The sequence below is a fragment of the Hakea prostrata genome, chromosome 1, assembly GCF_041222555.1.
Source record: "Hakea prostrata isolate BN-2017 chromosome 1, UWA_Hpros_2, whole genome shotgun sequence".
Classification (NCBI taxonomy): Eukaryota; Viridiplantae; Streptophyta; class Magnoliopsida; order Proteales; family Proteaceae; genus Hakea; species Hakea prostrata.
The window spans coordinates 48,430,594-48,454,555 of record NC_142600.1 but is presented as its reverse complement, the minus strand read 5'-3'; the positions used below and the strand labels follow the sequence as shown (position 1 = coordinate 48,454,555).

At 39.6% G+C, this 23,962-nt stretch overlaps 2 protein-coding genes across 2 annotated transcripts in view; one reads left to right on the top strand and one right to left on the bottom strand.

Annotated features, from left to right (window-relative positions):
• Nucleotides 1-5,964, bottom strand: part of LOC149029068 (uncharacterized) — a 36,806-nt gene extending 30,842 nt beyond the window's left edge. The window contains 2 exon segments of the mRNA XM_089141938.1: nucleotides 3,293-3,628; nucleotides 4,167-5,964. Of these exon segments, the coding sequence (XP_088998064.1) occupies nucleotides 3,293-3,628; nucleotides 4,167-5,964 (2,134 nt within the window).
• A 3,976-nt stretch (nucleotides 5,965-9,940) lies between these two features.
• The window catches only part of LOC149029067 (uncharacterized), a 28,960-nt gene continuing 14,938 nt past the window's right edge, over nucleotides 9,941-23,962 (top strand). Inside the window, exons 1-3 of the mRNA XM_089141929.1 lie at nucleotides 9,941-11,511; nucleotides 11,759-12,059; nucleotides 12,157-13,318. Of these exons, the coding sequence (XP_088998055.1) occupies nucleotides 9,941-11,511; nucleotides 11,759-12,059; nucleotides 12,157-13,318 (3,034 nt within the window). The remainder of the gene's footprint in view (nucleotides 11,512-11,758; nucleotides 12,060-12,156; nucleotides 13,319-23,962) is intronic.

Below are 23,962 nucleotides of genomic sequence, written 5' to 3'. Positions count from 1 at the left end.
ACTATGATTGATCCCCATCTTAAGCATATATATTTGTACAATTTCTTAGATAGTTAAATTAGGCATACCTTTTCTTTTATTTCTAACAAGCAGAATTTTGTTTGTCTTTTTTACCGCATTAGTAAGTCATGTCAGATATACCTATGCCACTTCAACAACTCTCCTAGAGTTGTCTTAAATTAGTGTAGTTTTCTATTATTTCTAATGTAGTCATTCGTAACCTACATCTCTTAGGTTTGGTTGCAATTATCAAACCAATCAGGGTAATTTTCATTTGGGCCCCCTGAGATTTGGTTTAGGTCACTTTTAGTTCAGTTTAAGTTTTCTTTTGCATGTGGCTCCCTTGTAGTTTCAAGAAATGATTAAAGAAAGACAAGCTTAATAGAAACTGTTAGTTTAATACTTTTTTGTGACGAAAATACCCTTGTTTTTCTTTATTTATTTGTTTTATTTTTTTTTCTTTTATTAAGTTTCTTTCTTTTTTTTAATCAATCTACCAAAACGAAAAACAATTAAAAAAAAAAAAAAACTTTAGCAAATAACTCCCTCTCAAAAATGAAAGTGAATATGCAGGTTGAAGCTTTGAAGCCCCACCTCTGCAACATCTCAAAACGAAAGGCCAACAATCTACTTCATTTAGCACTTCAATTTCGGTATTGACGTCTTGGTTTTCAATCCTTGATCGGAGGTTTTGAATCTCCTCCTCAATCCTTTGTTCCGTTTTGAAGCTCGACTCAAGAACAATGGCAGCAGCAAGTGTTCCAATCACCATAAAAGAAAACATGTTCTAATAAATGGTTGAGGCTAAGGTCATTATTGAGATTTCAAGACCAGATTCTTAGCAAGATCAATAGAAACTTCATATTTCGCACAACAGTGCTGCAAAATTCTCAATTAGCTAGACAGAAATAAAAAAAATAAAAAAATAAAAAAAAAAATTGTAGTCTGTAAGTTCCTGGAAAACCCTCAAAAAAGCCCAACGAAGTCGTTTCCATTCTAGCAAAATCACTAACATTCTTTGACCTTTCGTTATATTCCCCAATACTGAAACGCCCAAGAGAAAGTAACAAGAGCAATTAACAAATGCCCAATTATACTTTCAACAGAATAGAGATTCGGGGGGGGGGGGGAATCGAATTTTCCAGCCATGAGGAGATCCAGAACTAGCCAAACTCAAGCATATATTAAGAAAGACAGGGAAATCAGAGCATACATGATGGGAAAGCTGGTGGAAATCTCCGGCCAGAAGTAATCGACAAATGTGTTGAGATTGGAGAGAGCATGGAGCTTCAACATTGGGTGCGGCTCGTTCAACATCGCCAAGGGCCCACTTGCCGAACTCACCATCGTCGTCATAGCAAAACAATCTTGTATAGTCTTTCTCTCTCCCTTTTACTTCATCTTTTTTTAGGGTTTCATTCTTTTCTCCTTAAGTTTATATTTGTAAGCTAATACCAATAACACTACCGTTTTAGATTCCAAATAAAGAAATCTAATGATTAATAAACCCTAAACACCATCAGTTTTCCTCTTTTCGATCTCTGGGGTTCTTGAAGTAGATTGTTGGCCTTTTGCCTTCATTTTGAGATGTTGCAGAGGGTGGTGGGGCTTCGAAGCTACAACCTGCATATTTTGGTAAAGATTTTTTTTTTTAAATTAAATTTTGATTTGGTAGATTGAATAAAAGAAAGAAGGGATAGTTACTATTGCCCCCTTATACTTTAGTTTTATTACTAATCAAACCTCCTTTATAAAATTACTATTGCTGCATCACTTCTAATTGTGTTAAGTGGTCGTTAACATTAAATATAAAATATATATTTTTCCCTTCATTAAAATTAAGAAGTCAAAAATATGGCATTACTCTCATTATAGAAACTATATTAAATGTCAATTATATCGTTAAAATCTTATATTTTAGAATTAATTTTGGATTTGGTGGGACTACATACTTATGGTTGTTGAAATTCTTACATTCCACTTAAATTTTTTATAATCACAATGATGGAACTTTTACAAACAAATTAGCATATAAGTTGCTAATTGATAGGAAATTTGGTAACATGCATAATGGTAGACAAAGTTAAAAGGTTGGATTAACAATTTTAAAAAGTACAAGGAATAAATGAGTAATAAAATGAAAATACAAGAGGGCAACAATAATTATCCAAAGAATGAAAGTTATTAAAAAGTAAAAAAACTAAAACAAATACATTGAAAAAAGGGTATTTTTGTCACAAAAATGATTAAACTAACGTTTCTGTTAAGCTTGTCTTCATTTAATCATTTATTGAAACCACAAGAAAGCCATATGCAAAAGAAAACTTAAACTGGACTAAAAGTGACTGAACCAAACCTCAGGGGGTTAGATGAAAATTACCCAACCAATTATTTCTAACCTCCAAAGTTCATGTGGTAAATAATTAAATTATTGGTGTAAATTAAGAATTAAATGGTTCGAACATTATCCACTTAAGATCGCCAAGAAAAAAAAAATTTGAAACCTTCCTACCAAAAGGAAAATATTCTTATGTACCTACAAATATGGTATGGTTTGATAAATCCATATTTTGAAATCAAGAAGTTCCAAGATAGAAACATAAGGTTTAAAATCTATGAGCCACTATCTGTTCTAAACAATTAATTCCATGGTTTTTCATACAATTTGCATAAAGGTTTTTTTTTCTTTAATGGTTTGATATATGATCACAAAGACGAGAGTTCAATGAAAGAAATAAACTAACACGTTTTATTCTTATGTGTCAAATTCTTCTATAGTTTCCATGATGTCACTATATGTTGTTCTTCCATCATAGTTCTATATATAAAATATGTCAATCTTCAGTCAATCTTTCTTACTATGAGTGAGTCCCCAATTAAACATACCTATACTGTCTCAACAACTCTCCTTGAATTGTCTTGAATTGGTAAAACTCCCAACTCATTCCTGAGTAGTCATTTGCACTCTAAATCAGAAACTTAAGGCTCAAAATTTGCAAACCATTGACCATTCTAAAATCAAGTTCCATGGTTTTTTTATTTTTATTTTTCAATTCAATACACAATATGCATAAAGTTTTAACATAGGAACACAACCATCTGCACCTTCCTTTCTTTCTCCTTCTTTCTTTTTTATTATATTTTATTTTAAAAGTCCCATATAGGAATACAAAGACAAAATTCAATTGAAGAAACAAACTAACAATACTTCAAATTCAACAAGAAAACACCTTAGCCATCTACAATCCACTACTATAAGTCTTTATGGATTTGAATATATTATAAGGTGCCTAATTTCCATGTTGAACTTGTGTAGGAGGGTTGCAATCACAGTTTGTAAGACTTGCTAGTTTAAAAGACACAAATTGCATGGTTGGACGAGATTTTGGATTGCTGTGCAAGCATGCAATTCCAAGCATCATTAACCCTTTCAGGTCTTCTGCTGCCAATTGTGTTGGTGGTGGGAGACGTGAGTCTAATACATCCTTGAGTACAATATCTTTTGTGTTTAGAAACGGCAATAAAGAGATGAGTTCTCTTGGATGTTTTCCCATAATTGTCTCCAGTGTCAATACCCCAAAGTTATAAACATCACACTTCTCCGTTATAACCATTGTAAAAGCAAGCTCTGAAAGGGGGAAGGAAAAATGGAATACAAATTTAGAGTTTTCATACAATCATATAGAAACAATCATATTACTAATTCACCTCATACGCAAGATTTTAAGGCATAAGCCATTGTGGATACCTCAACTTGACTAATCTGTTTCCTAATAGCCCAAATGATTATTTTTTTGGTCAAAAATGCTTTCAAACTAAACTTCATTTCTATATTTGTTAAATAATTGTATTTCGAGAACATTACTTGGACATATTCCAAGTGATTTTACAATCAAATAAACATCACTTAATTAGTTTTAAAATATTGACAAAAGTGGTTAATTGCAATGTTCTACTTTAGTAAAATTAAGAGGAATGTTGCTTCTAAGGTAGATATGGGATTGGAAATTTTTAGAAATGTAGGGGATGTGCACTTAATTCTAATATAATCAGGCAATATCTAATTTACTCATGAACTTTTGGGATGAAAATAATTGAATGATTAAAACATTATCAACCTTCTTAGAATCTTAAGTATGGAAAAGGATGAATGTTTGGTAACTTACCTGGAGCAATATATCCATATGTGCCTGCAAGTATAGTGCGGTTGGATGAACCAGGATCTAGAAATCTAGAAGTTCCAAAGTCTGCAACATGAGCTTCGAAATTTGCATCTAGCAAGATATTGTTGCTCGATATGTCCCGATGAATTAACGGCGGTGCACAATCATGATGCATGTAGGATAAAGCATAGGCAACCCCTTTGATGACATTCACACGTTTTTTCCAATCCAAGTCTACAACTTCTGCTTCATTTCCAAGAATATAAGCTAAGCTTCCCCTTTCTATGTATTCATAAACTAAAATGTTACACCTTGGATGACAACAAAACCCATAAAGCTTCACAATATTCCGATGCCTTATTCTTGTTAAAGTGTATACCTCATTAGCAAAGCTCTCCTCATGAGCTTTCACTTCAGCTTCTTGGCGATGTAGTTTTTTCACAGCAACTACTTTCTTTGTAGGTAGCTTTGCAATGTAAACACTCCCATATCCTCCAGTGCCAATACAATATTTGATATCAAATTCCTCTGGTACTTCGATGATATCACTATATGCAATTGTTCCATCATAGTTCCATATGGAAAATATATCTCCATTTTGTTGTGTTTTTGTTGTATCAGTGATGGAAATTATTGACCTTTGGCTGATGATGAAACGGAAGATACCAATTACAAATGCAACAAGCATGATGCTAGAAAAAGATATAATAATGGAGATCTTGACTAGTTTTTTCTCTTTTTTGCTCTGATCAAAGACTTTAAGCCTTTTCTCACTGGTTTTACATGGGAGATTCCAATAAAGAATACATAAACCTTTATTATTCTTGCATGAATCTTGTAGAATCTTTGAAGCTACTTCATAAGGAACGAGACCCTCCAAATCATTGTTTGATAAATCAAATTCCGTATCATGTTTAATACCACCAACTTTCCCTATTTGTGTAGGTATTGGACCACTTAGTTTGTTGTATGAAAGATTAAGTAACTCCAGCTGAGCCAAATCACCAATTTTCATAGGGATCAAACCAGTGAACTCATTGTAACTTAGGTCTAACCTGCTTAGATTTTTTAGATTCCCAATTTGTGTAGGTATCGGCCCAGAAAACTTGTTACCGCTTAGGTCCAACTCAAAGAGACTTTGGAGGTTTCCTATTTGTTGAGGCATTGAGCCATTGATCCTATTGCCAGAGATATCCAACAAAATGAGATTTTTGAGGTTTCCTATCTCTTGAGGTATTTTACCATTGATCTCATTGAAAGAAAGGTCCAACCATCTGAGAGTTTTGAGGTTTTCCATCTCTAGAGGTATCTGGCCACTGATTCTATTGTGTGAGAGGTCTAACTTAGTAAGATTTTTGAGATTTCCCATCTCTGGAGGTATTGACCCATTGATCCAACTATTTGAGAGGGAGAGCTCATTGAGTTCGGAAAGCATACCAATGTTGCCCGGGATGGTTCCCCAAATTCCTTTCGAACTAAAATACAGGTACTTTAGATATTGAAAAGAGGAGAAATTCAATTTATCGAGCTTTGCACTTACAGAGAAGAAACTTGGTAAATGTAGCACTGTAACTCGTCCTTCTGCATTACAAGTTATCCCGTACCAGCTGGTGCATGGGCTTGTATCATTTGCAGTCCAAGAATGAGGAAAGTTGTCACCACTAGCCTTCCAATCGAGTAGAGCCTTCACTTCTGGTGGTGGTGATTCAGTCAATAGAGCTGCTATTATTGTTGCAGGGAATACAACAATGGTGAAAGAAGTCCACACAACGGAACAATTGTCAGGAAGGATGCCATGCATGAGAACAATTAATAACATTTGGATTCTGATAATTAGTTTGGTTTCATTCTTAATTTATATATGAATGCCTGATATCACAACTTTACTTTCTTGCCAGGTAGAGGTAGAGGTAGGGGTAGAGGTAGAGGTTGAGAGCAGAGTCAAATCTCGTGTTTCACGATTAAAACTGCCAGTCAGTCAAGATGGAACCCATTTGCTTGTCCTTTTTGAATTCTTCTTTGATGCGTTCAAATGATTTCATCCTTATTTGTTCGCGTTTCAGCTATTCCAATGATAAATAGACTTCGAATTTAGAACCTATGCGGTTCAAATTTGAAGAATCATCATTTTTTACCCCAAAAAAAATAAAAATTCAACAATCATGATTGGTTCGACTTGAACTGTAATTGGAATGGATTTTGCTGAATTAAATTCTTGTTCGGGTTTATTTGCATCGTTATTATTCGAGTCAGATTTGATTACCAACAATTGATAAGATTTGGGATTCGGAAGTTTGATTCCAATAATCAGAATTGGATTGATATTTCCAGATTTAGAACCAGTTAAGACCAATAATCCGATAATATTTCATTCATTTGATCTCTACATAAAGAAAAGTAGAGCTAGAATCCATATTGGTGGAACACAAATAGCCAACTTTGGAGTAAAACTAAACTGGTTTTGATCGATCATTCACTTATACCAATTTCATTTAAAATCTCAGTCAATATCAAGTGAAAATTCTTAAGGCCTTTTGTCCTTCCCACAAGGCAAGTTGTAATTGGAATCAACAAAATTTCCCACTAAAAATATTATTTCTTCATTCAATTATTTTGGTGTGTCCCACACAAGACTCCTATCATTGCCAAGGCTCTTTTTGACCATCAACACCGTAAGTTAGGACCTCAGAAATTTCCAAACCCACCCCTAAGAAATATAAAATTCCCAATGTCATTTGAAAATATATTTAACTAACTAATTAAGAAAAAAAAGTTAAGAGACTAGAGTTATTCATGACCTTGAGCAAATTGTAAAGAGTGTATTTAATTAGGAAAATTCCTCATGCACCAAGTATGACATCTTATGAAAACATCTCATCAATCTGTGGTTCCATGAAGCTTTAAGATTATGATTTTATTTCTAGGTAATTGCCACTAGGAGTTTGTGTAGAATAGTTGCAATCATACTACTTCCTAATGCCCTAGATATGGGATTTTTGTTCGCGGCTGCGTAGATATCCCTCCGCGCAGCCATCAGAAGTTGACACGTGGCGTTTAAAAAATCAACGATTTAATCCTTCAATAATTTTTTATGTTTAAAATGTTTTACAAATTACAATTATTCGTCCCTTATATTTTCTAAATTTACCAAAATAATCCCTGCTCATCTCGATGAGAACAAAATCCTAAACCTCATTCGGATTTACAAGCTCTGATCTAACCCTTCCAGTGTTCACATTCGCTTCATTGGAAACCACCAATGGGATCCTCTGTGCATCCTTGCCTCTTTATCCGTTAGAACCATATTCACCCAACATCAATCTGGAGATTGTTGTAGAAAACCAGCCATCGACAGTTTTCTTTGCAGCAGGAAGCCGTAATGAAGTTGCAGAGACTTAGAATACAAGGTAAGTTAGCTACTCTTTTATGTACAAAATAACACCAAAACAAGTTGCAGAGTTTGTCTGTTTATAGGGTTCAGAACCACAATCCTCATTCATCGCTTATATCCTGATGGAGAATACGACGAAGGTCTCTAGTTGCCGAGTCAGTCATTAGACAAAACCGCCTCCAAGAAGAGTATGGTTCCCTTGTAGGTGAAGGTGGAGCAAACTTGACCAAGGGGTAAATCCTTCCATCTAATACTAAAACTGGCACCTCAAGCGACAAGCTACGCTTTTGAGGGATTGAAAATTTAGCGATTGGTAATGAACTGGAGGAGGTGAGTTCGAATAAGTTGGCCCTACCCAGCGTTTAGAGGAAGAAAGGCCATCGCTAAAAAACCTTTCGACTTTTCTAGCCTCGATGTTAAAATTCCACTTGAAAGCAGCTGCTCGCAACTGAGATTTCAACAGAGTAAACTAATCATTTCCATCTAAATAGACTAAGTCTTCGTACAATGAGTCTTAGAAGTGAAGATCCAAGAAGAAAAAAAAAAACCATATCAAAATCTAATGCCCGAGATATGTATTATATGGTTGGACGAGAATTTTGATTTGTGTGCAAGCATACAATTTTTCTGAACATAATTGAAAATTGGGATAATTAATGTTGTCCCCTTGTACTATAGCTTAATTATTGTTTTATCCCCTGTACTTTTTGGTATTACCAATCCAACTTTTAACTTTGTCAGCAATTATTAATGCCCTCTTGTTATTAAGTTTTGTTGGTTAACTGATGTTTTATATTTTATAAAAATCTTAAAATAACCTTGAACTTTTTTCTTTATTTATTTATCTTTTTATCGAATTACAATACTACCCTTAGTTTTTTTTTTTTTTTTTTTTTTGGTTGCCAACCCCGGTTCCAAGGCTTTGCCTCGACTAATCCGGTGTTCGACCCGGTCGCACACTGGTTGTGGTGGGTGAGTCTCCCCAATGGGATTTTTTGCATCCACAAGGTTTCGATACCCTGAACCTTGCTTAAGCGGACCAAGTTGCTTACCACCCCGACCAACCCCGTTGGTAATACTACCCTTAGTTAACCATGGGAAATTTAGTGTGAAATCCCTTTTTTATCCCCTATTTTTGTGATGGGAAACATAATAATTCTATTTTTTCTTTTATTTTTTAATGGGTAAATATCAATTATCATCCCTCTTAACTGAACAAATTGCACTTAGACCCCTTCTTAATTGGATAATGTCATTTATCTCCCCTCTGTTAACTTTCTCAGTTAAATTTAACTTTTACTGTTAAATATATTCCTAAAACCCCAAACTATCCTCCTGAAAGCATTTTTTAGTTTAAACCCTAAATTACCGTGATCACCCTAACTGTTTAAATACTAAATTTTTTTCAATTAAAATAATTGTTAAAAACCAAATACCATAGTTAAAACCAAAATTATCTTTAATTATTAAAACCCCAATGTACCCCCTTTTTTATTTTATTTTATCAAACAACTAAAAAAAATGTACATACTAAAATGCAATTTAAATTGAGAAGATGAAGCATCGATTCTCTATCTCTCTCTTTTTAACGTTTAAATTAAAAATCAAAGTTAATTAAGGGTGTTTTGGGTCTTAAAAATAACATAAATTGAGGGTGTTCAAGAAATGATTAAAGAAAGATAAGCTTAATAGAAACCGTTAGTTTACTAATTTTTGTGACGAAAATACCCTTTTTTTTTTTTTCTTTCTTCTTTTATTAAGTTTCTTTCTTTTTTTTTTAATTCAATCTACCAAAATGAAAAACAATTAAAAAAAAATACTTTAGCAAATAACTCCCCCTCAAAAATGAAAGTAAATATGTAGGTTGAAGCTTGAAGCCCCACCTCTGCAACATCTCAAAACGAAAGGCCGACAATCTATTTCATTTAGCTCTTCAATTTCGGTATTGACGTCTTGGTTTTCAATCCTTGATCGGAGGTTTTGAATCTCCTCCTCAATCCTTTGATCTGTTTTGAAGCTCGACTTGAGTGCAATGGTAGCAGCAAGTGTTCCAATCACCATTAAAGAAAATATGTTCTAAGAAATGATTGAGGCTGAAGCTTCCCTTTCCCATGTCTTTGACAAAATAAAAAGAAATAGATTTTCTACCACGGAAAAGGAAAAAAAATCAACATCAAATTGATCAAATCATCTCATCAGATAGGATGGATCTTCTTCTTCTTCTAGAAACTGCTATGCTGCTGATCAATCTCCGCCTGGTTTTTCATCCCCAGAAATTTTTTGGCTGATCAATCTCCGCCTTCCAGCGTGGTATATCTCCGCCTTCCGGCGTGGTTTCTCTTCCCTTATACCTTGGTGAATCCTCTGTTTTTCCCATCCTACTATTATGTCTACTTCAGGTCAATCCTCAAACCCACCTGGTATATTAGTGCCGATTCAAAACCCAGGGACCAGAAATTCTTTCAACCTGAACCCTTCTCCCCAAGATAACATCCCCAGAACTGAATACAGCTCAGATGATTCGGATGATGAAGTCGCCTTGGATGCTGCTGATGAGTTAGGAGTATCCAAATCTTGGGAGAATACCCTAATAGGATACGTGATGGAAGGAAGAATGTTTAGGAAGCAAGCAATTTCAGAAGGGCTTCTTGGAGCTTGGAATACTTGTCACAGAGTGGAAATCACTACCTTGGAGAATAGAAAATTTTTGTTTCAGTTTCAGCACCCTCTAGACAAGGAAAATGTTTTAAAGGAAGGGCCATGGACCGTCGCTGGTAATCTGCTAATCTTGGAACCCTCGAATGAAAAGAAGAGCTGGGAGTTCAAACACTGCGATTTTTGGATTCAAATTCATTCAATACCAGTGGAGCTTCTTGATCCGGTCATCGTCATGAAACTGGTTAGAAAGATTGGGGAGGCCAGCTCAGTTATGTTGATCGAAGGGATGCCGTTTGGGACGAAGGTGTCCTACCTAAGGGCGAGGGTTCGTATCAATATATGTAAACCCCTGCGAGTGTGTATTAAGGTCACCAGCTCTCAGGGCCCGCCTCTGGATGCTCAAGTCAAATATGAACGTCTGCCAATATACTGTGTTTTTTGTGGGAAAATCGGACACGAAGAGGGGCGTTGCATAAAAAAATTCGAAGACCTGAAAGCTCATCGGACCAGCCATGGTTGCAGCGAATTGAGTCTGTGCAAAGACAGACCAAAGCCTAAATGTGTGGAGGAAATCAGGGGTATGACAACAGATGCACGACTCATCAAATCGGCCAAAATGATTTTTTCTCAGCAATACTCGGTGAACAACGAGGGTTCTTGCTCAGAAATTTCCCCGGAAAGAGAAGGTCCGGCCACCGGTGAGTGCAGGGAGAACCAGATCCCGAGGTCCAACTTTGAAAGGTCAGAGAGGGTACCTGATTCACCAATGCAGAGCAGGTTGGCGGTGGCTTCGGCCAATGGTAGAAACCGAGACCCTGATCTTGGTGCTGCTAGTAAGTCGTCCCAACTTCTTTTCCCTTCTAGTGATAGAAATGAAAAAGATATTTCTGATTTTTTCTCCAGCTCCGCCTCAGCCCCATTTCCAGCTGCTGCAAACTTCCAGTCTGAAACTAAAGCCTTGCCTCTCCCCATCCAAGAATATCTTCGTAATACTCCAGACCACTCACCTGCGGTCTTATCCTTATTAAGCCACCTAGCTAATTGTAAGTTAAATCAGATCAGAGTGAAAGATGCTTTACTTTTAAACCTGGCTCCTTCTGATTCAACGTGTCAGCCCCACTTTCCTTTACAGCTAATGCATGAAGTTCCCCAAAATCAACCTCCTTTGTTAGCTTCTCCCTCTTCAACTGATGGGCCGGTCACTACTATTCCCTTTTCAAGCCCAAATACCAAGCCCATGGAGCATAGTCCTCAACTTAGGCCCAACTTCATCAACCCTCTATATCTTGCTCAGCCCAGGTCTGATTCTATTACTTCGGTGACACATTTAAATCCCAGAATTGCAATGGATCTGCCTAAGTCAAAGAAAAGACAAATCCTTAACATTGTTGAGCCTTCCCGTGGGGTCTCTAAAGGCAGGAGAGGCAGACCGAGAAAGAGAGCCTTCATTTTTTAGAAGCTGGACCCGTGGAGACTGGGGTTTATCAGTCCCACGGGCCCATATGAGGATCCTTAGCTGGAACTGCTAGGGTCTGGGGAGTACCAGGGCAATTCGGGCCCTCAAAAATCTCTCCATTTCTGAGTCTCCTGATATCATCTTTCTTGCTGAAACTAAAAGCCAGTTTAGTAAAATATTGGATATCAAGAGGAAACTCAATTTTGATGATTGTTTTGGTGTAAATGCTATGGGCTCAGCCGGTGGGCTGGCGGTGTTATGGAAAAATGGTATTCAGTTGTCTTGTTTAGCAGCAGATGATCACATTTTGAATTGCAAAGTGGTGGTAGAAGGCAAGAAATTTTTTCTATCTTGTGTATATGCCGATCCTATCAAACATCTTCGGCAAAAGGTTTGGGACCAAATTATTAACATTGGGAATCAGAGATCAGGAGCATGGATATGCCTAGGTGACTTCAACAGCTTCTTGAATTGGCATGAAAAAACAGGTGGTAACAACAAAGGGTCTAGGGATACCAAGCAATTTCAGGAGATGGTATCTCAATGTGGGCTTAAGGACTTGGGGTCAAATGGGCCTTGTTTCACTTGGAATAATAGGCGTAGAAGAGCTGATACGGATTAAGCTGGATCGGGTACTAGCAAATGCAGAGTGGAATTCGATGTTTGAAGATGCAGCTGTTGTTATAAGTCCGGCATTTTGTTCGGATCATAACCCGATCTTATTGGATTCAGAAGGAGGTAAATCACAGGGTATCCGTTCATTTCGTTTTGAGGCTATGTGGATGAGACACCCCAGATGTAAAGATGTGGCCAAAAAGGGTTGGATCCTCAATGGGAGTAATAATGTTAGGCATCCTGTATTTCAAAAAGCTGAAAATTGCAAGAATGAATTTAAGCAATGGAATAGAATGGAATTTGGTATTGTTCAAGAAAAAATTAAGGAGCTGAAATTTCAAATTGGTCTTATTCAGAAAAAACCAGATTATGTGGCCTTTATGGAGGAGGAAGAGAATTTGAAAGAATTGCTGGATGAAGAACTTGCAAGAGAAGAGATCCTGTGGCACCAAAAAGCTAGGACTGATTGGATCAAATCTGGGGATAAGAATTCGGGTTACTTTCATGCAACCACTCTTCACAGGAGAAAGAAAAATAGAATTCTCAAGCTCAAGAAAAGGGATGGTTCTTGGACTTCCAATGAGACTCAAGTGGAGGAACTTTTATTAGAGCACTTTAGGGATTCGGTTTTGTCCGAGGGCATCTCTCATGTGGCTCTCTCTCTAGCCTTGGAGAATGTTCAACCTAAAGTGAGTGATGACTTGAATGACCAGCTTTGTAGAATTCCAAATGAGGAGGAAATCCAGGCTACCCTCAAATCCATGGGCCCTTTAACTTCTCCTGGTCCGGACGGATTTCCCCCTATGTTCTTTCAAAAGTTCTGGGATGTTACGAAAGAAGAAGTATGCAACTTTGTGAAAGATTTCTTTATTTCGGGTATCATGCCTAAAGAATTAAACAGGTCCTATATATGTTTAATTCCGAAGTGCACCAGTCTGGAGACGCCTGATCAATTTCGACCTATCAGCTTATGTGGGGTGGTAGTCAAGCTTATCTCAAAGATTTTTGCAGATAGGCTCAAGGATTCCCTCTCAGGTATTATTTCCCCCTCTCAATCGGCCTTTGTTCCAGATCGGCTTATCTCTGATAATATCTTTATGGCTCATGAGATTTTCATTATGTTAAACATCGAAAAAGAGGGAAAAAGAAATTTCTAGCTATGAAATTGGATATGCGGAAAGCCTATGATCGACTTGAATGGCCTTTTATCAGAGCTTCTCTTCTTAAATTGGGGTTTTCATTAAGATGGGTGAATATGGTCATGGAGTGTACCACCTCGGTTTCTTACACCCTCTTGGTCAATGGTGTGGAGAAAGGATCCTTTTGCCTCTCTCGCGGTATTCAGGTGACCCCCTCTCCCCTTTTATCTTTATCTTGGGTTCTCAGATTCTTAGCTCAATTATGGACCTAGCGGAAACTCAGGGTCTAATCAAAGGATCAAGGTGAAGAACAGGGCTCCCAGTATATCACATCTCTTATTTGCTGATGATTGTCTAATGTTTTCTGAAGTGAATCTTCAACAGATTTGTCAACTCAAAGCATGTATGGATCTGTATTGTCAAGCTAGTGGTCAAGCTATTAATGAGGGCAAATCATCATTTACTTTCAGCCCAAACACTCCTACTTGCTTTTGAAGAAGGTTCTCTAGAGTCCTCAAAATCAAATACGGTGAATGTAAAACCCAGCCCTACCCTTGACCCGGGAACCTTGTTATTTGTAGGTCCGATGACCCGGAGTAAAGTAAGAAGTCAGCTTTGGGCCATCCCAGTGGAGGACTTGGTGTCTGGCTTTGAATCCATGAGAGTTGATGATGAAGTTCTATTTATGGAAACTGAATCTTGATGAAGATCGGATTAGTTGATGGACTTGGAGTGCTCTCTATCTTGGTTTGAAGGCATTTCTACCTATTAGGTAAGTCACTTGACTTGTGTGCAAAACCCCTTTAGGATTGGATTTGATCTGGGCCTTCAATTCCCTGTTTTGGATTTGCTGTCAGCATTGGTCGACTGATTAGTCGACTGGGCTAGTCGACGAATCCACTCGACCAATGAGTGCTGTCTTTGGCAATTAGGTTTTTCTTGCTCTATTTAAGTCCAATCTCGAGTCCACTTCGTATTTGCTGCCTCCAAATTCTTTGGAACGAACCAAAGACCTCTGCAAGTCATCTCCTTTGCATCCTTGGTGTTTCCTTGACGGATCTTCGTCGAAACTCTTCCTTTTGCATCAAAAGGTATGTCTACTCTCTCTTCTTCTCCTCCATCTTTGTATTTTCTTTCCTTTTTGAGTTGAGATAGTTGAGGAGATGCTGCATTCTCTGTTGCAAACATCTCTGGACTTGTTCTCATGATCATCCTAAGGATTAGAGGCTAGAACAATGATCTTAACCAAGATCATTGCAAGCTTTTGAAGGAATCATGATCAAACCATGATCTAACCTTGTTAAACTTCTGATTTGAATTCTGATCTCCTTGGATCTTCTATTTTGATCATGTTAGTAGTTAATTACTCTGTTTTCTTTTCATGATCCATGATCTATCAATCTCTAGTTGTTCTCTTCTACCATACTATGTGTTCTTCATGAATCATGGTAGTTACATATATGGTAGGTTTTATTTCCTTATTTAGATTTATGCTTCTAAGCCTATTTCCTTGAAGATCTAAGTATGTTTTCATGATACCTTTACCTGAAGCAATGATTCATCCTCCTATTGTTCTTGTCTTTGATTTCTATTTCGAATTCATCAAGATCCATGGTTGATCTAATTATGGTAACTTTTGTTTCCTAATTTGGATCTTGATGTCTTGATTTGATTAGTGTTTTGAGGTCCCCTATATGTTAGAATACTACTGATGTAGTTTACCCCTTGATTAGTACCCTTTTGAACCACCAAATTCGGATTTCATATCTTAAAACTCTTTTTTTTTAGGTTATCGTCGCATTGGTCGATCGATTGGTCGATTGGACGATCGACCAATCCAATCGACCAATGAGTTCAAGCAACTCCAGAATTGGTCCGTGTTGGATGTTTTGGTATCTTTTCTGTTAGGGATCTTTCCTAATATGTTGTATATACTTGTTTAGGACCTTCTTCTCAAGTTTGCCAAGATCTTACTTGACTTCTTAGGATTCCTTTGCGAGTTATAAAAGGTAAGGATGGTTATTTCCTTAATTACATAGATAGCATGAATCTAGTTTTTATATTTGAATATCATTGACATGTTTCCTAAATTAGATTCTTACAATGATATACTACTGTTGTATAACCTTGATTACAGTAGCATTACTTGTTTATGATTAATTGATTCATGAATGATTTACTTACCAATTATATACAAGTTGATTGTACTTATTGATTTCTTTCCATATATGAAGTTACCATATATGTGATGATATGAATTGATGCATGTGTATGCTTAAGTATGGTTTGGAAAGGAGAGGTGTCCTTTTGACACTTCTGTCCTTGGACTACTACGGGAATATTATGGGATGTTTCCGGAGATGCCCTCTGGACACCTTCCTAAATTGTTGGATGACATATCTAGGATTGTCTAGTAGTGTTTGGCTAGGATGTCCTGTTATGTCAGACCCTAATCGGAGGGGTATTGAGACCGAACGACCCGTGGTAGCAATGGGGATTCATGGGCACTCAAGACCGGTAACCAACCCGTGAGAGGACAGGAATCACATTGTGGGGGCCATTTATTGGTAGGGTTGCATATGGTTAGACTTGGGCTCACGGGCGCTTAAGACCGGTAACCAACCCGTGAGAGGACGTGAGAGCTTCCCGTTTACCATATGTGGATGATCAATAGGGTTGATGAGTCCGTAGTCAGGGACTATGAGGACTCTAGTGTGAAGGATACCGGAAAGGATCGTCGGGGACGAGGAATGGACGTATCTCGGATCTCGACTTGATGTAACTAAGTAGAAGACTTGCATTTGGCTAGGTTTTACCCCCGACATGCGCCAATACTTATGCCAAATGGTTGTGAGAGAGTGTGTTGACTTAACCCCCTGCCATGGTTTGTCCTGAGGGATGAAGGACCCATTACCAATCGGCTGCTCAAGACCGGTGAAATGATCCGTGGGAGAATCCAAGATATCTTAAATGGTTGAGGACGTGAGTGGACCTTCCTAAAGAAGTACGGTGATATGACTTAAAGCATGTCTGCCAATAGAGACCAGCATATATAGAGTTAGATTCATTCATTCATCGCTTGTCTCATGTCATATTGCATTTATGTTTGTTCTGGAAATCCTGCCATTTATGTTATTATGGATTTTAACTGCCTTACTGAGTTTCTTTGAAACTCATTCCTTTATTGTACAATGTTTGTTAGACTATCCTGCAGGTACTGAGTACTATGACGGTCCCTATGAAGAAGCGCAAGGCGAAGAGGCATATCTCCAGGAAGGTGATTGCGGTTACTACAATTACACTGAAGATCCCGCGAGTGGTTATGCTCCGTACGATGCTTAGTCCGACCATTGAGTGGAAGCGTCCTTATGCTATTTATGAGATTTACACTTATAAGGATGTTGTCTATAAAGTGGAGAACAATTTAGTTACCCAATGTACTTGCTACTGGGATTAGATTTTGTCTAGTTTATTATCTTTTAGAGCTACTTTTCCGCTGGTTGTAAAGTGGGATTTTTTCCTCACTTTACTTATCTGTTTGATACTCTGATTATATCTATCATTCTGATTCATTTAGGATTCATTCTTTCTTATTTGGATCTATGGTTTATCTTCCGCACTTTTATTATGATTGTTCATGATTATGTCATTGTTTATGTGTGAGGCTGATCACTCGATACCTGATCTTCGGGCTGTGGATCACACTCTCGGGTATGCCAGATAGGGTACCGGCTGGGAGGACGTGACTGATTGGTATCAGAGCCCAAGGTTCGAGGAGATCCTAACCACAAAAGACAATAATTGAACATTCCTGAGTCATTGATCTGAAATGACCCTTCTACTCTTAGAAGTGAATAATAGAACACTGAATTAGAAACTTAACCTTTGAGGCATAACAGAACATTTCAGAATAACATACCATAATTATACTTGAACAAATGTCATTAATGCAAGGAAAAGAAAGGTGCATAATATACAATAATTAAGTGAAACAAAATGAATTTCATTAATTTCAAAAGTTTTTACAACGATTACATCTGAAATGCATAAATGGAAATCCTAGGGTACAGTCTATCTAGGTGATCTTCTCGATCTCTCGTATGCTCCGAACTCCTCCGCTAGCCGAGTCACCCGATGCTCTATCCTATCCGTCGTGACTCCATCCTCTCGTACATCTGCTCTTGTTTGACCTCCATCCTCTCTAGCATGGAAGTCATCGATCTCATCCGTGCTCCAAGATCCGAAGTCTCCGGAACCGCATGTGAAGGGCCACCCGCCTCGAAGTGTGATGAAGGAAACTCGTAATGCACAAGGCTCAGCCTCATGCATATCTCGCATCATCTCCGGCCCGATCATCACTATCGGGACCGATATCCTCTCCTCCATCCTCCGACCCTTGATCCTCATCCTCCGATTCATCATCATCCTCACCCTCCGGACCAGGAGATCTCTCCGACCGCTCGTAGATTCATCCGACGAATGGTCCGAGTCCCAATAGAGTATCCCCGTGAACCGGTGTCCACCGGTGTATCCTCGAAACTCACCCCGAAATGCCCGAAGATCAAAGTCGGTAGCCTCCCATAGCAAAGGTTCCGCATGCTAGGCCGCAGAACTAAGTCCAAGCATGACCCGCTGAATGATGTAGGAGAGATCGATCTCGAAGCCCATGTAGATGCGGTAGATGACTAAGGCCTCCATCACCGTGACCCGATGGTGATGTCCGGCTTTCGGCATAATGTTTCGGCCGACTATGCGACCGATAATCCTTGCAGAATCCGTCATCCGTCCGCTGGTCCACGGAGTGAAGCATCGACGGCTATCCCATAGCGTAGAGCATATCTCGCGTAGCTCGTACGGCATCCGATGGCTGTCCGGATCCGCTCCTGCGGGTATCCACACACACTGCTTGTGGATAGTAAGGAACCCGCAAGATCTCAGCCCGGTGTCCGGGTGGAGAAGCGAATCGAGTCCGGAAGACCCCGCTCTCCCGAGGACAAGTCTAAGCGGATGTCCTTGGCCTCGAGCCTCCTCTCGTGTAGGTAAGGTTGTTGAAGAACAACCTCACTAGTTCCGGGTATACCGGCGGATCCTCGGTGAAGAGATGAGTCCACCGCAATGTGTCGAATCTCTCGCCGAATCCTAAAGGCTCGAGCTGGCGTAAGTGAAGTAGACGTCCCATCTCGATATTGCAAGAATCGAAGTAGGCCTCGTACGAGGAACTCGGCCCGAGGTGTGTCAAACATGTCCGGCCTCCTAACCTCCTGTCTAGGCTCTGAAGGAACCTGACCTCTGCTCCTAAGAGCACCTACAATGCGACCACGACCTCTACCTCGTCCTCGCCCTCCCCTCTGCATAGTGGATATCTGTGAAAGAAACAAGAGACAATTCCAGTTAGTGCTACCTTAAGATTTGAGCCAAAAGGGTATTTTCGTAATTTTTCGGAAAATTTCAAATTTGGGGGAAATTTGATTTGAACATACTAGCATGTGCGCAATACTTGGAATTTCATGTCTATGAAGTTTGTTTGATGAAAATCGATCGAAAACCTGGATTAAAGCGAAAAATTCAGCAAGAAGGAAATTTGGGGATTTTGCCATTTAGGTCAAAATTGGATTTTTGAAAAGTTGAAATTGGTTTAATCAAATTGTATGGACCTATCTACAATGTCATCTTGAGCATGTAGCATTTGATCTCGTGCGAAAATTTCAAGCGGTTTGAGAGAAAACAAGATTTTTCTAAAGATATCGATTTCGGTATAAAACATTGCGAGATGAACACCAATATGTTAAAACTTGTTGTCTATGCATGGCATTGTGTTTAAAACCTAGGGAATATGTTTCTAAGCATTCCTAAGCATGATTTCTAGCATTGGGTACAAGTAAAGCATGGTTTTATTTGAAATGCAAGCATGAGAAGATGAAAATGGAAGAAAGAATAAGAGATTTACCTTGTTTGTGATGATTATGTGTTGTGGTGTTGTTGTTGAAGCACCAAATCACCTCAAGAACACTTGTGAGAACTCTTGGAGACTTTCCCTAGAGCTCTCTCACCTTTGGAAGAAGTTAGAATGAGGTTGGAATGTGGAAATGAGGCTTATAATGCGAATTTTCGCATTCGATTCGCATTGGTCGACTCATTGGTCGACCGGGTCGATCGACCAATCACTCGACCAATGGTCACGTGAGACCTCATTTGCTGTTGAATTTTTGGAAAATGTGACTTTTGCCTTATGGATTATTGTTTGATGACTATATGGATATATTTGAGCATGATTTAAGTTTTCAAATCATTTGGACTTGTGGTTCATGTTGAAACTTCGAAATTCGGTATTTTGATGTTCTCGGTTTTGCAGAATGGTTACTCTGAGAAGTGGGCGTGGTGAATCCAGTGGTCAAGGAGGTGGTGAAATACCTCAAGGAGGTGGTGAAATACCTCATGGAGGTGGTGAGATACCAAATGTTGATCAGGGTACCCATGAGATACTTGGTGCCCCGAATGTTGGAAGTTTCCGAGATATTGCCAATATTATGGGCAATATGATGCAGCAGAACAAGCGGCTCGGTTCAACCAGATGTTGGTGGGTTTCATGACTCGCATAATGAGACCCGGGCTGGTGCTAATGTGAATCCTCATGCCGCAGCTCCCGAATGCGGGAGGTTTAGCTGGAACTCCTCATACTCGCCCGATGGAGAGTTTTCTCGAAGATGCAAGTACCCACTTTCACCGGAGTTACCAAGGACCCCTTGTTTCCTAACAAGTGGCTTCGTGAGTTGGAGAAGGCTTTCCGACATCCGCAATGCTCGGAAGCTCGGAAGATTCTCGTTTTGAGCACGAAGTTACAACAAGAAGCCGATGCATGGTGGATCTCCACTCGGCTGTGTTTTGGAAGGTTTGCATGCAGGAGTTGTAACTTGGGAGTTGTTCAAAGAGGCTTTTTGTATGAATTACTTTCCCGAGGCGGTAAAAGATGCGAAGGAAGCTGAGTTCATGATTCTTACTCAAGGATCTTTGTCCGTGTTGGAGTACCAACGAAGTTCGAGGAGCTTCATTTCTTTGCTCCGATTCTCTCGAAGGATGACCTCGCCAAAGCAAAGAAGTTCTTCAAAGGACTGCGCCCGCCATTAAAGCTTACCTCACCAGTCCGCCTTATAGTGAGCTATGCTCAAGTGGTGCGGAACTCGAAGAAGTTGGAAGAAACAGAGAAGGAAAGTGCTCGTGTGCAAAAGCCCTGGCAATCAAGGAATTCTGGTTTGGTGGATCGTAATGACCGTCGTTTTGTGAGACCTACACCCTACCCCACTCCTACCTTTCGGACTAAGAGTGTAGGTCGAACACGGGTTTTCAGCAGCCCGGCCAGTTTAGACAAGATGGCGGAAACCGACCACCGCAGCAAGTGCAAGTGCAAGTGCAAGTGCAAGGCCTTTTGTTCGAAGCCCTCTCGTTGCAGCCACCCCCGTTGGATCCAGCAAGAATCCTGTTTGCTTCTACCGCAAGCAAGCTGGTCATTTCGCTCGTGCCTCGTCCGGGCGGCCCGCCCAAAGAGCCTGCCCCTGCTGGTGAAGAGTGCTCCTGCTCCTCCCTCTGGTAGAGTTTTCAGTATTTCCAAAGGTCTTGAGCGGATCCAAGCCATGAAGTGATTATAGGTACATTGTTAGTTGCTTCTATTTCGCATTTGTCTTATTTGATACGGGTGCATCTCATTCGTTCATGTCATCTCGCATTCATCAAGAAGACTAACCTAATCCCCGAGAAGTTGTCTAGTTGTTTATTGATTAGTACACCTACTGGTCCTCTGTTGTGAAACTAGATAAGGGGTTATCTAAATGTCTTGTGTTGATTGGTGAGAAGAACTTGGAAGCCAATTTTGTAATTCTTGACATGAAGGACTTCGATGTTATTTTGGGAATCGATTGGTTGACAGCCCACAAAGCCGTGTTCCTTTGTTCCTCAAAGAAGATTCAGTTCCATATTTGTGGAAGTCCGGTCTTTGAATTTCGGGGTGAAAAGAGAAGGGTTTGTAAGAAGGTGCTGTCTCGCACCGATGCAAGTCTATGCCCTAGTGGATGATGCTTCATCGAAGGCAAGGGTATAGTGGAGAAAAGAGTCGATGAAGTCGAGTTGTCTGCGACTTTGTTGATGTCTTCCCCGATGATCTATCGAGAGTGCCTCCAGACAGGGATGTTGAGTTTTCTATTGATCTCGTCCCCGGTGCCGCTCCGGTATCTAAAGCTCCGTATAGGATGGCTCCTACCGAGTTGAAAGAGTTGCAAAATCAGTTGAATGAGCTCATTGATAGAGGTTTTGTACAGCCTAGTGTGTCACCTTGGGGAGCTCCGGTCTTGTTTGTCAAGAAGAAAGACGGTAGTATGCGCTTGTGCATCGACTACCGTGAGTTGAATAAGTTGACTATCAAGAATAGATATCCGCTGCCCGGAATTGATGATCTCTTCGATCGGTTGAAGGGTGCAGTTGTGTTCTCAAAGATTGACTTAAGGTCCGGATATCACCAATTGAAAGTGAAGTCTAGTGATATCTTCAAGACAGCTTTCCGAACGCGGTATGGTCACTATGAGTTTAGAGTCATGCCCTTCGGATTGACCAATGCTCCCGCAGGTGTTCATGGACCTCATGAACCGAGTATTTCATGATGTGCTTGATAAGTTTGTGATTGTTTTCATTGATGACATCTTGATCTATTCGAAGAGCGAAGAAGAGCATGCGAGTCATCTAAGTTTCACTTTGCAAAGGTTGCGAGAAAAGAAGTTGTTCGCTAAGTTTAGCAAGTGTGATTTCTCGGCTTAAGAGAGTGGTATTCCTTGGTCATGTGGTTTCAGCCGAAGGTATTCGTGTCGATCCCGAAAAGGTCCAAGTCTGTGGCTGATTGGGAAAGACCGAAGTCAAGAACGGAAATAAGAAGTTTTCTTGGATTGGCGGGTTACTACCGAAGGTTTATTGAGAACTTTTCTCGGTTGGCTGCTCCTATGACTAAGTTGACCAGGAAAGAAGAAAAGTTTGTTTGGTCTGACGCCTGTGAGAAGAATTTCCAAGAGTTGAAAGATAGATTGACAAGTGCCCCAGTTTTGACTATACCCGATAGTTCCGGTGGTATGATAGTTTATACCGATGCGTCAAAGATTGGTTTGGGTTGTGTATCGATGCAACATGGCAAGGTCGTAGCCTATGCTTCTCGGCAATTGAAAGATTATGAGTGGAATTACCCCACTCACGATCTAGAACTTGCCACCGTTGTCTTTGCTTTGAAGATTTGGAGACATTACCTCTACGGTGAGAAGATTGCCATTTTCACGGATCATAAGAGTTTGAAATACTTCTTTACCCAAAAGGAGTTGAACATGAGACAAAGGAGATGGTTGGAACTAGTCTCCGATTATGATTGTGATATTCAAGATCACCCCCGGGAAAGCAAACGTTGTTGTTGATGCTCTTAGTAGGAAGAACCGAAGAAGACTTTGGATTTGAATGCGTTGAGTTTACCATTGTGGTCTTCTATTGAGAGTTTTGATTTGGAAATCGTCCCCGAGAATTCTGATTTTATTCTTTTCGCCATGACGGCAAGATCTGGTCTTAGAGATAAGATTGTTGCTCACAGAGTTTCGATCAAGAGCTTTTGATCAAAGTTGAGAAGATTTCTTCGAATCCCGAGTCGGACCCCAACTTTGGTATATCCATGGATGGTGCTTTGTTGTTTAGAGGAAGACCTGTGTGTGCCTCGCAAATGAAGAAGTTAAGAAAGAAATATTGAAGGAAGCACACCAGTCACCTTTACTATACACCCGGAAGCACCAAGATGTACAAGGACTTGAAGGAACATTTTTGGTGGATTGGTCTCAAGGCGGATGTTGATGATTTTGTTGCCAAGTGTGAGACTTGCCAACGTGTGAAAGCCGTTCGACAACCTCCATCCGGATTACTTCAGCCTCTTCCTATTCCTAGTTGGAAGTGGGAGGATATCTCCATGGACTTTGTGACTAGCTTGCCTCGAACAAGTAAAGGCAATGACACCGTGTGGGTGATTGTTGATAGGTTGACCAAATCAGCCCACTTCATTCCTATGAAGATCACTCATACTGGATAAGCTAGCAAGGCTTTATGTGGATAATGTGGTTCGTCCGCATGGTGTGCCATTGAGTATTGTTTCGGATCGTGATCCTAGGTTCACCTCAAGGTTTTGGAATAGTTTGTAGAAGGCCTTGGGAACCCAATTGAACTTGAGTACAGCTCATCATCCACAGCTCGATGGACAATCCGAGCGGACAATTCAGACATTGGAAGACATGCTCGATCTTGTGTGGTGGATATGGGTGGTAATTGGGATGAACACCTAGCTTTGGTTGAGTTTGCCTATAACAACAGCTTATCAAGCAACAATAGGCATGGCTCCATTCAAGGCTTTGTATGGCAAGACTTGTAGGACACCTTTGTACTGGATCGAGACAGTGAAAGAAAAGTCTTAGGTCCCGAAATGATTGAAGCTACGAGTGCTATGGTAGATATGATAAGAGAAAGGATTAAGTCCGCC